The 15,507-nt window shown below is 42.8% G+C and overlaps 1 protein-coding gene across 1 annotated transcript in view; it reads right to left on the bottom strand.

The window, feature by feature from the left end:
• Positions 1-15,507, bottom strand: part of LOC120031313 (glutamate receptor ionotropic, kainate 2) — a 284,742-nt gene that overhangs the window by 125,877 nt on the left and 143,358 nt on the right. The window contains exon 7 of the mRNA XM_038977019.1: positions 1,051-1,194. Coding sequence (XP_038832947.1) covers positions 1,051-1,194 — 144 coding nt within the window. The remainder of the gene's footprint in view (positions 1-1,050; positions 1,195-15,507) is intronic.

Raw genomic sequence — 15,507 nt, 5'->3', positions numbered from 1 at the left:
AGTTCAGTGTTAGCCTGTGATACAGTGGCCAGGCAGTGATAGTTCAGTGTTAGCCTGTGATACAGTGGCCATGCAGTGATAGTTCAGTGTTAGCCTGTGATACAGTGGCCATGCAGTGATAGTTCAGTGTTAGCCTGTGATACAGTGGCCATGCAGTGATAGTTCAGTGTTAGCCTGTGATACAGTGGCCATGCAGTGATAGTTCAGTGTTAGCCTGTGATACAGTGGCCATGCACCGATAGTGTAATGTTACCCTGTGTGTCAATCTGGATTGACAATGCAGTGGTGTATAAAGACCATCAGGCTAAACAGCGGTGTCATTTATGAGGGCTGACCCTAGTACTGGTCCACAGGCTTAGAGAGAGAGAGCACTAGAAGTGGCGAGATGTGAGATTATTTGCGCGGCGGTTCGAGACCAAGAGCTTTAATATGTCAAAACCTCATCCCCCCCATTCCTCCCTCCCCACCCTCCACCCACGCAACCCCCCAGCCGCGAGCAGTGTGAGTGTTCTGGTGATATCTCACAGAGCAAACAGAACAGAACAGGGTAGCTAGGCTTTACAGACCCTAAATATAGCCTGGGCTATATATCTTTAACTGCCTAACAGACAGACAGGGAGGTTTGGGTTAACCGCCCCAGTTTCCAGAATCTATCTAGCACACTGAGGAATAATTAGCCCAGATTAAGATTATGTAGACCCATTCTGTAGGGACATGATATGAAAACAGAGAGACAGGTTTAAGAATAAGATGGTTGCTGCTCTCGGAGCAGTATGAACGTACATACTGTAAAAATGCAGTAAAAACAAAGCCTTTCTCTTTCATTTACATTGATTTCTTTGATTTGCCCCCCTGTCACCATCCAGCTTGTCTCTCTGTATGTCTCTCTTGTGTGTCTCTCTCCTATGTGTGTTGTAGGTGTTCTCTCGCTCTTTCATTCTCTCTCTCCTGTGTGTGCAGGCTATCTCTTGCTCTTTCATTCTCTCTCTCCATGTCCATCCCTCCCCTGCCTTTCCAGTGGGCCGGTGTGTAATGTGTAATACTACGTACCTCTTTGATGAGGGCCATGAATCTGTTCCCAAAGCGCCAGGGTTTGTGTCTGTTGCACTGTAGGGAGCTGACAGTGATCTGCTGAGACTGCTGCACGGCCACGGCCACCACGTGCACGGCATCGTACATGAGCGCAGCGTCCGTCTGGAAAACAACAGAGAGAATGTAGAATTTAAATGTTTTATATACACTGAACAAAAATATAAACGCAACATGCAACACTTTCAAGGGTTTTACGGAGTTACAGTTCATATAAGGAAATCAGTCAATTGAAGTAAATAATTTATGCCCTAATCTATGGATGTCACATGACTAGGCAGGAGCGCAGCCATGGGTGGACCTGGGAGGGCATAGGCCCACCCACTTGGGAGCCAGGCCCACCCACTGGGGAGCCAGGCCCAGCCAATCAGATTGAGTTTTTTCCCACAAAAGGGCTTTATGACAGACAGAAATACTCCTCAGTTTCATCAGCTGTCTCCGGGTGGCTGGTATCAGATGATCCCGTTGACGAAAAAGCCGGATCTGGAGGTCCTGGGCTGGGGTGGTTACACGTGGTCTGTAGTTGAGAGGCCGGTTGGACGTACTGCCAAATTCCCGAAAATTATGTTGGAGTCGGCTTATTTTAGAGAAATTAACATTACATTCTCTGGCAACAGCTCTGGTAGACATTCCTGCAGTCAGCATGCCGATTGCACGCTGCCTCAAAACCTGAGACATCTGTGACATTGTGTGACAAAACTGCACATTTCAGAGTGGCCTTTTAATGTCCTCAGCCCAATGTGCAACTGTGTAATGATCATGCTGTTTAATAAGCTTCTTGATTGCCACACATGTTAGGTGGATGGATTATCTCGGAAAAGGAGAAATGCTCACTAACATGGATGTAAACAAGTGGCCAACATTTGAGAGAAATGTGCTTTCTGTGCATATGGAAATTTCTGAAATATTTTATTTCGGCTCATGAAACATGGGACCAACACTTGTTGCATTTATATTTTTGTTCAGTATAATTTCATCAGTCTGTTGTCCCCACTTGCTTCAAGATGTCCACCATTGTTCCTGTACCCAAGAAAGCGAAGGTAACTGAACTAAATGACTATCGCCCCGTAACACCCACTTCTGTCATCATGAAGTGCTTTGAGAGGCTAGTTAAGGATCATGTCACCTCTACTGTTCCTGACAGCCTTGGCCCACTACAATTTTCATACAACAGATCCACAGATGACGCAATCGCCATTGAACTGCACACTGCCCTATCCCATCTGGACAAGAGGAATACCTATGTATGTTCATTGACCACAGCTCAGCCTTCAACACCATAGTACCCTCCAAGCTCATCACTAAGCTCAGGGCCCTGGGTCTGAAACCCGCCCTCTGCAACTAGATCCTGGACTTCCTGATTGGCCAACTCCAGGTGGTGAGGGTAGGCAACAACATCTCCCCATGCTGATCCTGCACAAGGGTTGCATGCTCTGCCCCCTCCTGTACTCCCTGTTCACTCATGACTGCGTGGTCACTCACTTCTCCAACTCAAGTTTGCTAATGACACAACAGTGGGAGACCTGATTACCAACAATGACGAGACAGCCTACATGGAGGAGGTGAGGGCCCTGGCAGAGTGGTACCAGGAAAATAACTTCTCCTTCAATGTCAACAAAACGAAGGAGCTAATCGTGGACTTCAGGAAACAGCAGAGAGAGCATGCCCAAATCCACATTGATTGCTGCCCTATCTACATAGTCATTGAACACTGGTCACTTTAATAATGTTTCCATACTGTTTGACCCACTTTATATGTATATACTGTATTGTAGTCATGGCTCATCCTATATAACTACTGCTGTACACAACTTTCCTATTCATATACTGTCCATACTGTCTATACACACCATTATATACATACAGTGTCTTCAGAAAGTATTCAAACCCCTTGACTTAATCTGCATTTTGTGTTACAGCCTGAATTCAAAATGAATTAAATAAATAAAAAATCTCACCCATCTACACACAATACTCCAGAATGACAAAGTAAAAACATGTTTTTAGACACTTTTGCAAATGTATTACAAATTAAATACATAAATATCTATTTTACATAATTATTCACACCCTGAGTTGATATATGTTAGAATCACAGCTGAGTCTTTCTGAGTAAATCTCTAAGACAAGGTTCCCCAACTGGTGGCCCTCTGTCCGAATTTGGCCCGCGGGTGTTTTGTTTTGCCCCCCCTAAGTTTTCTGAGCAAAAAAATAAAGACAAAAGTTGGAGAAAAAAATGTGTGTGTAATTTTCATTGTTGAACATAAAAGACTGTTATTAAAGATAAAACAGCAGGAAATTAGCTCCATGTGATGTTAATTTAAGAAATCTGTTCACAATTATTCCCACGCATAATAGAGAGACAACGTGATCTTGTACACATGTAAGCAAGGTCTGAAATTATTATATTTTATTCAAACATATCTGTTTGGGCTTCTTGAGGTCAATTTACAGTCTACAAATTATTTGTAATTATTTTCCAGCCCCCGACTATCCGCTCAAGAAAAAATCGGCCGGCGGCTGAATCTAATTGATGATCCCTGCTCTAAGAGCTTTGCACATCTGGATTACACTATATTTGCACATTATTCTTTTTAAAATTCTTACAGTTCTGTCAAGTTGGATGTTGATCATTGCTAGACAGCCATTTCCCAGTCTTGCCATAGATTTCCAAGCTGATTTAAGTCAAAACTGTAACTACGCCACTCAGGAATATTCAATGTCTTATTGGTAAGCAACTCCAGTGTATATTTTCCCTTGTGTTTTAGGTTATTGTCCTGCTGAAAGGTGAATTTGTCTCCCAGTGTCTGGTGGAAAGCAGACTAAACCAGGTTTTCTTCTAGGATTTTGCCTGTGCAAAGCTCTATTCCATATATTTGTATCCTAAAAAACTCTGTAGTCCTTGCTGATGACAAGCATACCCATAACATGATGCTGCCACCACCATGCTTCAAAATATGAAGAGTGGTACTCAGTGACGTTTTGTGTTGGATTTACCCCATACATAACGCTTTGTATTCAGGACAAAAAGTACATTTCTTTGGCACATTTTTTGCAGTTTTACTTTAGTGCCTTATTGCAAACAGGATGAATGTTTTCAAATAATTTTATTCTATACAGGCTTCCTTCTTTCACTCTGTCATTTAGGTTAGTTTTGTGGAGTAACAACAAAGTTGTTGATCCATCTTCAGTTTTCTCCTATCACAGCCATTAATCTCTGTAACTGTTTTAAAGTCACCATTGCCCTCATGGTGAAATCCCTGAGCGTTTTCCTTCCTCTCCGGCAACTGGGTTAGGAAGGACACCTGTATCTTTGTAGTGACTTGGTGTATTGATACGCCATCCAAAGTGTTATTATATGATATTATTATTATTACCATGCTCAAAGGGATATTCAATGTCTGATTTGTTTTACCCATCTACCAATAGTTGCCCTCCTTTGCGGGGCATTTGTATAACCTCCCTGGTCTTTGTGGTTGAATCTGTGTTTGAAATTCACTGCTCAACTGATATTAACTGGTAATTGTATGTGTGGGGTACAGAGATGAGGTAGTCATTGAAAAATCATGTTAAACACTATTATTGCACACATAGTACATCAACACAACTTATTATGTGACTTGTTAAGCACATTTTTACTTCTGAACTTATTTAGGCTTACCATTTCAAAGGGGTTGAATGCTTATTGACGCAAGACATATCAGCTTTTAATTTATATTTAATTTAAAAAGAAATCTAAAAATATAATTCAACTTTGACATTATAAGGTATTGTGTGTAGGCCAGTGACAGAAAATCTACATCGAATCAATTTTAAATTCAGGCTGTAACAACAAAATGAGGAAAAGGTCAAGGGGTGTGAATACTTTCTGAACGCATCGTACCGTTCAAACGTTTGGGGTCACTGAGAAATGTCCTTGTTTTTTAAAGAAAAGCAAATTTTTTGTCCATTAAAATAACATCAAATTCATCACAAATACCGTGTAGACATTGTTAATGTTGTAAATTACTATTGTAGCTGGAAACGGAAGAATTTTATGGAATATCTACATAGGCGTACAGAGGCCCATTATCAGCAACCATCACTCCTGTGTTCCAATGACATGTTATGTTAGCTAATCCAAGTTTATCACTTTAAAAGGCTAATTGATCATTAGAAAACTCTTTTGCAATTATGTTAGCACAGCTGAGAACTGTTGTCGTGATTAAAGAAGCACTAAAACTGGCCTTCTTTAGACTTCAAATCAAATCAAATCAAAACAAATAACCTTCTTCTGAAACTCGTCAGTCTATTCTTGTTGTGAGAAATGAAGGCTATTCCATGCGAGAAATTGCCAAGAAACTGAAAATCTCGTACAAAACTGAAGATCTCGATCTGTGTACTACCTGCAAAACTCCAGTCTCAACATTAACAATGTCTACACTGTATTTCTGATCAATTTGATGTTATTTTAATGGACACATTTTTTTGCTTTCCTTTCAAAATCAAATCAATTTCTAAGTGACCCCAAACTTTTGAATGGTAGTGTATATATTAGACATTTTTCCTCAAAGTAGGTATCAGTAGAGCCCGAGCTAGAACGGGCGGGGGGGGGGATCAAGTGCTGGTTCAGGTTTTTAGGGGGAAGCTACTTCCACCATTGGGTGCCAGGACAGAGAAGAGCTTGGACTCGGCTGAGCGGGAGCTGGCCTCCCATAGGGGTGGAAGGGCCAAGAGACCTGAGGTGGCAGAATGGAGTGCTCAGGTTGGGGTGTAGAGTTTGAGCATAGCCTGAAGGTAGGGAGGGGCAGGTCCTCTTGCTGTTCCATAATTAAGCATCATGATCTTGTAGTGGATGCGAGCTTCGACTGAAAGCCAGTGGAGTGTGCTGAGGAGCAGGGTGACATGGGGGAACTTGGGAAAGTTGAACACCAGGCGGCTGCAGCATTCTGGATAAATTGCAGGGATTTGATGGCACAAGCGGGGAGCCCAGCCAACACGAGTTACAGTAGTCCAGACGGGAGATGACAAGAGCCTGGATTAGGACCTGTGCCACTTCCTGTGTGAGGTAGGGTCGTACTCTACAGATGTTGTAGAGCATGAACCTGCAGGAGCGGGTCACTGCTTTGATGTTTGCAGAAAATGACAGGGTGACATCCAGGGTCATGCCAAGGTTCTTTGCACTCTGGGAGGGCGACACTGTGGAGTCAACCGTGATGGAGAGGTCTTTGAGCGGGCAGGCCTTCCCCAGGAGGAAGAGCAGCTCCATCTTGTCAAGGTTGGTGCTTGAGGTGGTGGGTTGACATCCAAGTTGAGATATCTGCCAGGCACTTTATTACTGTACTGTTGGAGTCAGAAACAGAAGCATTTTGCTGCACCTGCAATAACATCTGAAAAATATGTGTACGTGACCAATACAATTTGATTTGATTTTCACAGTCAATTGGATGCCTACATCACAGCATCGGACATGAACGCAGTGTCTGTATGTGGAACAGAGAGACCATGTGTCATCACCGCATCACAAATCATCCCATATTACTAGTTCACACCACGTGCATCAGTCTACAGATGTAGGATCTTAATATGGGTCAGTTTGCTACAGCAGGAAAATAATCCTGCAGCAACAGAAATGTGAATTATTATGTGGATTATAAGTAATGGAGATTTTTGTAGGGGTTGATACATTTTTCTTCAAGGGAAAATCAAGTCTGAAATTTCAAAAGCGGAAATTACAAAATCCAGAAGCCTTTTTTAACCTCAAATACACTACAAGCTTTACATTTTCTGCATTGCAGGAAAGTTCTCTTGCAACAGGGTGATCAAATAAAGATTCCACATCTGTTCATGAGAGCCATGTCTATCTGTGAAACAACAGAGAGAATGTGTCCTCATCATGTCATCACATCACCGTCAATAGGCTACGTCACAACAACTCAGTGGGATGTCAACCATCAGAAATATGACACCAGCTTCCGTCTCCAACAAGAGAGACAATGTGTCATCATCACTTCCAACCACATCACAGATCATTCATATCATCACATTACCACATGATCACATAACAGTCAATGGAATGTCTGTGTCATATAGATACAGTATCAGATACCATTTCATTGGGATGTCAACCATTCAAACTGTTGCATCCTCGTTGCCTACCTAACTTAGTTGGACTGTGAGACTTCCATCATGAAAATACACAATGTTATTATAGGAAACAAAAAGAGAGGAGAGAAAGGAACAGGGAAGAGGGCAAGAAAAGCAAAGAAAGGGCTATTTTCTAATATGCCAAATAACCATGGTGACATGACATCTACAGCATACAGCACATTAGACAAACAATCATAAAAAGGTAGGATAAACCCAGACATCTCTAATCTCTGAAAACATACTGGGTGTGTACCAAATGGCACTCTATTCCCTACATAGCGCCCCATGGGCCCTGGTCAAAAGCACTGTACTATATGGGGAATAAGGTGGCGTTTGCGACTCAGAATCTGCAGCTTACTCCTTCACTCTCTGTAATAATAAACGGCTGACAGTAAACAGAAGTGCGTAAGGAGACTGATATGAGAGCAACTTATCAGAGAGAAATGCCAGTCATCCACGCTCCAAGTTCCATACCCCTAATTCCAGTCCCTCAAAAAAATCGAATTAGTGTTTGTCTCGCTTGATTGGAAAGCAATCAAAATAGCTCCTTACGTTTGTTGTATGGAAATCATGACTGAGGGTTGCCGTTGGAAACCGCTGTCCTGCTGAATAAATCAGGACCTAAACCTGTCATTTCCCCACCCTTGTCCTGATTGTTTGCCTGAAGCGGTTGTGTCGGCAGTTTGGATGATAATATGGTGTTGTGGGTGGTTACTGTCAGTCGTGTAATGGTGTGGGAGTTCAGGAATAAAATAGTGTGATATTAATAATGTCTATTTTAAAAGGTGTTAATAAAAGGGAAGTGAAGCTGCTGCAGGGTGGGTGACACTCTGGAGGACGGGGGGTGGTGGAGTGGTGTGGTCGCCAGCTGCAGAGTGACAGTCTGTCTTTCCCTGAGGGGTGGAGGGGGTGAAGGATAGGAAAGGGACCATTCTCTGCTGTCCACACTGCCTCAGTAACTTCCCAGAGAGAAGTGTCTTTATAATCACTCTGGTGTAGTGTCAATCACAGTGCAGAGAAGGTGGGCCACAGAGTGGGCTGGCTGGGATGGGGAAGTGGGGAGGTTGGTTTAAGTCTGAGATGGGGGGGGCAAGGGGGACTGTGTGAATTTTGGCAGCGGCTGGTTGAGTGCTTTTCTCTCTTTTCCCCAGTGCTGTGTGAGCCTCTGAAGAACCAAGCAGGCAGCAAGCCTTGCGAATGATTTAGCAACACCGCCACTTCACTCTATAAACATCTCATTAAAATCAATTATGTCACTCCTGACTGAAATTAAAGCTAAATGCTTTAAAAGCTGGCTTTTCCCTTGTGTCAGCCAATATGAACATTACACCTGACGCTGTCTATTCTTCCGCCTCGTTCTTCCCTCCCTCCCTCCTTCTCTCTTCCTTGCTCTCGCTCCTCTCTTCCTTGCTCTCTCTCTTCCTTGCTCTCTCTCTCTTCCTTGCTCTCTCTCTCTTCCTTGCTCTATCTCTCTTCCTTGCTCTCTCTCTCTTCCTTGCTCTCTCTCTCTCTCTTCCTTGCTCTCTCTCTCTCTCTCTTCCTTGCTCTCTCTCCCTCTCTCATCCTTGCTCTCTCTCTCTCTCTCTCTCTCTCTCTCTCTCTCTCTCTCTTCCTTGCTCTCTCTCTCTCTCTCTCTTCCTTGCTCTCTCTCTCTCTTCCTTGCTCTCTCTCTCTCTCTCTCTTCCTTGCTCTCTCTCTCTCTCTCTCTCTCTCTCTCTCTCTCTCTCTCTCTCTCTCTCTCTCTCTCTCTCTCTCTCTCTCTCTCTGAATGGAGAGAGATTTATTAAATATCTTAAATGGCAAGGCCTGACGTGGTGCCTCCGAAGTTGGAAAGAGATTGGGTGGCATGGCCTAAAGCGGTGACGCGAGTGACGTGGCTGCAGCCTTCACGCCGGAGCTCTGGTGGTCACAGGGACACGCTAGCTCAGTCATGATGCTCTGGCTCTTTTGATTGGAACAAAAACACCCTGAGAGAGGCGGGGCCACTGGAGAGAGGAGCAGCCACGGGAAAAGGAAAGGCTGTAGATAGCAGAGCAGCTATGAGACCAGGCAGCCACTGGCAGCACATGCCCACTGAAAAGGCCCCATCACACACCTGAATCAGGGGAAACCCCCACACTACCCTCACTCCCACTGGACACGTCAGTCTAGACACCCCTGAGTCATACAGTATAGGCCTCATAGACATGGTACTGTATGACACATTCTTTCCACATTTTGTTAAGTTCCAAAATGGATGAAATTAAAATAAATCCTCAGCAATCTACACACATTACCCCAGAACGACAAAGCGAAAACAGGTTCTTAGATATTTTTGCAAATGTATAAAAAACTGAACAGAAATACCTTATTTACGTAAGTATTCAGACCCTTCACTTTGAGACTCGAAATTGAGCTCAGCTGCATTGATCATCCTTGATTGGAGTACAGCTGTGGTAAATTCAATTGATTGGACATGATTTGGAAAGGCACACACCTGTCTATATAAGGTCCCACAGTTGACAGTTTATGTCAGAGCAAAAACCAAGCCATGACGACGAAGGAATTATCCGTTGATGTCTGAGACAGGATTGTGTCGAGGCACAGATCTAGGGAACGGTACCAAAAAAAGAAAGTCCACAAAGCACAGTGGCCTCCGTCATTCTTAAATGGAAGAAGTTTGGAACCACCAAGACTCGTCTTAGAGAATCAGAACAACAGTTATCAGCTATGCTAACATAATTGCAAAAGGATTTTCTAATTATCAATTAGCCTTTTAAAATGATAAACTTGGATATGTTAACACAACGTGCCATTGGAACACAGGAGTGATGGTTGCTGATGATGGGCCACTTATGTACATATTCCATAAAAAATCATGCTACAATAGTCATTTACAACATTAACAATGTCTACACAGTATTTCTGATAAATTTGATGTTGTTTTAATGGAGAGAAAATGTGTTTTTCTTTAAAAAACAAGAACATTTCTAAGTGACCCCAAACTTTTGAAAGGCTAGTGTATATTTGTTTTATAAATTAGCAACAATTTCTAAAAACCTGTTTTTGCTTTGTCATTATGGGGTATATTGTGTAGATTGATGAGGGAAAATAACAATTTAATCAATTTTAGAATAAAGGGTCTGAATACATCACTACTCCAAACAAAGAACCCGCCCTCGCCATTCACAGATCATTTGGCTTCAGATGAAAAACTAAATGCAGGAAATTAAGTTAAATTAAAATTAAACCATTCATTCATTACTTAACATGCTAATTATTTAATTTCGTTTTTAAATCACACATATAATAATGAGTCTGATCTGATTATTCCCAAAAATCCCAAGGCCTACTATGATAGAAAATAAAGATAAGCCTAAATTTTTTTACATTTTTTTTTAAATGTGGATGTGTCATTTATCCCCTCATTGAAGTTAAACTAGGATGTGTCATTTATCCCCTCAATGAAGTTAAACTAGGATGTGTCATTTATCCCCTCAATGAAGTTAAACTAGGATGTGTCATTTATCCCCTCAATGAAGTTAAACTAGGATGTGTCATTTATCCTCTCAATGAAGTTAAACTAGGATGTGTCATTTATCCTCTCAATGAAGTTAAACTAGGATGTGTCATTTATCCTCTCAATGAAGTTAAACTAGGATGTGTCATTTATCCTCTCAATGAAGTTAAACTAGGATGTGTCATTTATCCTCTCAATGAAGTTAAACTAGGATGTGTAATTTATCCCCTCAATGAAGTTAAACTAGGATGTGTCATTTATCCCCTCATTGAAGTTAAACTAGGATGTGTAATTTATCCCCTCATTGAAGTTAAACTAGGATGTGTCATTTAGCCCCTCAATGAAGTTAAACTAGGATGTGTCATTTATCCTCTCAATGAAGTTAAACTAGGATGTGTCATTTATCCCCTCAATGAAGTTAAACTAGGATGTGTCATTTATCCCCTCAATGAAGTTAAACTAGGATGTGTCATTTATCCCCTCAATGAAGTTAATTAGTGTTGGAGGATGAGCCAGATTAAGGCAGCAGTGGGCTGGATGATGATGATGGTGATGTGTGTTGGCAGGGTTATCTTTTATTTGGAGGCTAGGCTAGTCGTCTGGGTGCTGGTGTTGTTTTGTCTGCGCTGTAATGCCATGTGATGCGTAGGGCCCCTGGGGGGCCTCTGGCTCTCCAGCCTCTCTGATTAAAATCTGTCTCTGACCAGCCAGAGCTGAGGCCCCGGGTCTGTGTCTCCTCACCCTCTCTCCCCTCTCTCCCCTCTCACTCACAACTAAATCACCATGACATTCCCCCTTCCCTCCACCCCTCTGTCTCCCGTCTCTGTCTCTCTCTGCTCTCTCTCTGCTCTCTCTCTGTCTCTCGTCTCTGTCTCTCGTCTCTGTCTCTCATTCTCTCTCTCTCTCTCCCAACCCCCCGCTTACTCTCCCCATAGACAGGATATCTATTAGTGGGCAAAACAAACACCAAGCCCCTCTGTTCTGCCGTGTTGTACTGCCATGTTGTCATAGGCCTTACTGCGGAGAACTAGAGGGATTGTGTGTAATTGTGTGTAGGCATTTGTGTAGGCAATCGTGACGATGCATATCCTAGTGTCCTGGTGTTGATATGAGATCGGTGTGTCTGTGTTTTAGATATCCTGACTACACCCTGCTCATCCAGGTAACATACTCAGTAGGAGCAGAGTGAGCCCCCTCTAATCCATCCATCCATCCCTCCCTCTTCTCCTCTTTCTCTACACTTCTAGTCTCTCCATCAGCTCCAATTCTCCACAGCTCACAGGCCCAGGCCCAGGCCCAATAACACACACACAGCCAGCCTCTTGTTGATAAGTAAGTAAACTTTAATAAAGGCTCTTTATTGAGCTAAATTAATCATAAAATTGGCCTGTCTCTGGGTGTTATTGTGGGCTGGCATGTTGAGTAAGGAGTTTGTTACGGGTATGTGGCAGCCTAGGGGGAGTGAAGGTGACAGAGAGAACACGGAGGGACTTACTCAATGACTTACTACAGCTTTCAATCAACCCTGGCTGTTGTCGGCATGGCCAGCTGCAGTGCATTATGGGACTGTGGAGGTCCTCAGGAGGAGACACAGGGGAGGGGCCAAACTACAGGTAATTTAAATGTATCCATGGCACCATGGAAGGTTTCTCTCTCAGTATGTATAAACCCCTTGATGTATGTTAGATGTTGTTATTTTATTGAACAACCTGACTACTGTTTTGTGGCTGTTCAACACTATCAAATAGTATAGTAAACATTAAACAGTGTTTAAACAACTGGTAAGTGGTTATAGCAGAAAGAGAGTGTGTGTGTGTGTAATGACAATATTACAATGGAAATTGTAAGCCCTCCCCCTCTCCTCTCTTTCTGTCTCTCCCTCTCCCTCTCCCTCTCCCTCTCCCTCTCCCTCTCCCTCTCCCTCTCCCTCTCTTTCTCTCCAACCCATTACCATCTGAAACATATTATGCCAGGAAATTAGTCTTGAAGATGACTGGCTGGTGATTGCCAACAACTGTGTGCATGTGTGTGTGTGCACACACAACTCACAAATCTCCAAGTTAGCGACCCTAATGTGTAGAGATGACTGGGTGATGAGAACAGGGCCTCTGGTCCACTCCAGCCCACCATCATGGCTGTCTGTTGATCCTGGTTAGGCATCTCTTGAACACGCTCATGTACCTCAATGAACCCTGCTACATGTTCAACAAGCTTCCTCTCACACACACACCGACCAAATGTCAGGATTCTCACCCTACACACAAAAGCATGCACTGTTTTCCTACTAATATATACATATCCACATGTTGTTCTCACATCAAAGTCTCAGATGATGGCCATCTCACAGAGTGTTGAATTACCAAGAAAATGTCACAACAAACAAAATGCCATTATTTAAATCTTGAAAGGATTTGGGCAAATATTTACATTATGTATGTATATCAAGGGATTCTGAATATAGCAAAGACTAGTATTCGACAGTTTACCAAAGATCTCAAGGAACTATAGCAAACATAAACCATCAAAAAACACAATAGCTATGTAGATGTCCTGTACTCCCTGTTCACCCACGTCTGTGTGGCCAAACACGACTCCAACACCATCATTAAGTTTGCTCAAGACACAACAGTGGTAGGCCTGTTCACCGACAACGATGAGACAGCCTATATGGAGGAAGTCAGAGAACTGTCAGTGTGGTGCCAGGACAACAACCTCTCCTTCAATGTGAGCAAGACAAAGGAGCTGATCGTGGACTACAGGAAAAGGCGGGCCAAACAGGCCCCCATTAACATTGACGGGGCTGTAGTGGAGCGGGTTGAGAGTTTCAAGTTCCTTGGTGTCCACATCACCAACAAACTATCATGGTCCAAACATACCAAGACAGTCGTGAAGAGGGCACGACAAAACCTTTTCCCCCTCAGGAGACTGAAAAGATCTGGCATGGGTCCCCAGATCCTCAAAAAAGTTATACAGCTGCACCATCGAGAGCATCCTGACCGGTTGCATCACCACCTGGTATGGCAGCTGCTCGGCATCTGACCGTAAGGCGCTACAGAGGGTAGTGCGTACGGCCCAGGACATCACTGGGGCCAAGCTTCCTGCCATCCAGGACCTATATAATAGGTGGTGTCAGAGGAAAGCCCATAAAATTGTCAGAGACTCCAGTCACCCAAGTCATAGACTGTTTCTCTGCTACCACACGGAAAGCGGTACCGGAGAGCCAAGTCTAGGACCAAAAGGCTCCTCAACAGCTTCTACCCCCAAGCCATAAGACTTCTGAACAATTAATCAAATACCCACCGGACTATTTACATTGACACCCCCCCCCCTCCATTTGTTTTGTACACTGCTGCTACTCGCTGTTTATTATCTATGTATAGTCACTTCACCCCTACCTACATGTACAAATTACCTCAACAAACTTGTAACCCCGCACATTGACTCAGTACCGGTACCCCCTGTATATAGCCGTGTTATTGTTATTTTATTGTGTTACTTTTTATACTTTTTTTATTTGGTAAATACCTCTTCTTGAACTACATTGTTGGTTAAGGGCTTGTAAGTAAGCATTTCACGGTAAGGTCTACTACACCTGTTGTATTCGGCGCATGTGATCAATACAGTTTGATTTTGATTTGATAAACAAAACTGTCTTTGAGTAGAGAATGGCAGCATCATATGCACCAGTACACCATACTACTGCACAGCACTACAGCCAGTAGCAACAGTCTTTCAATGGAGAAATACATCATATTATGCACCATACTATCTATACCATTAGCTCCACAACACAGCACTACAGCCTGCAGCCTCATTACTACAGTGTTACAGCCATGCACTGTACAGCTTTAGACATTAACAGTGAAGTGATGATTTCTTCAGCTCTATTATCTTCTCATGGAGCCCATAGTTACCTTGGAGAGATGGATCTCTTCCTATTTAAATTCATTAGCAAAGCCGTAATAGATTCCCTTAATTATTCTTCTATTCAGTGGAGTCTTCCTTCCATTCTCCTCCACCAGATTAGGCCTCTTTTCAACAGAGTGTGATATGATATTATTTTTAATCCATTTCTCTATAATACACCACTGTGTGTTTCTCCCTCTCTCTCTCTGCCTTCCCTTCTTTCCTTCCTTCCTTCCTCAGGCTTTTTTTGTTGCTAGTCTGAAACAAGGCCCTGATTAAATGGAGACAATGATGCAAGTTTCAATTGTGAAAATAGAAAAGCCAGATTTCCTCAGGGTGGGAAGATTGAAGACTGCCGAGGGAATCTCTTTGGAAGTATTCACGATAGAAATATCTGTCTGCAGGAATCGGAGGCATGTTTCTTAGTGATCTGTGTCAGATAGACTGACAGTATGGGCACACACTGGACTCTATCCACACACTCACACATACTTACACTGACACCCCAACGAACACACACACACACACACATTACAAATGCCCACACACATACAGTTGAAGTCGGAAGTTTACATACACTTAGGTTGGAGTCATTAAAACTTGTTTTTCAAACACTCCACAAATTTCTTGTTAACAAACTATAGTTTTGGCAAGTCGGTTAGGACATCTACTTTGTGCATGACACAAGTAAGTTTTCCAACAATTGTTTACAGACAGATTATTTTACTTATAATTCACTGTATCACAATTACAGTGGGTCAGAAGTTTACATACACTAAGTTGACTGTGCCTTTAAACAGCTTGGAAATTTCAGAAAATTATGTCATGGCTTTAGAAGCTTCTGCTAGGCTAATTGACATAATTTGAGTCAATTGGAGGTGAAC

The sequence above is a fragment of the Salvelinus namaycush genome, chromosome 37 (assembly GCF_016432855.1).
Source record: "Salvelinus namaycush isolate Seneca chromosome 37, SaNama_1.0, whole genome shotgun sequence".
NCBI classification, from domain to species: domain Eukaryota; kingdom Metazoa; phylum Chordata; class Actinopteri; order Salmoniformes; family Salmonidae; genus Salvelinus; species Salvelinus namaycush.
This window is presented reverse-complemented; position numbering and strand designations above follow the sequence as displayed.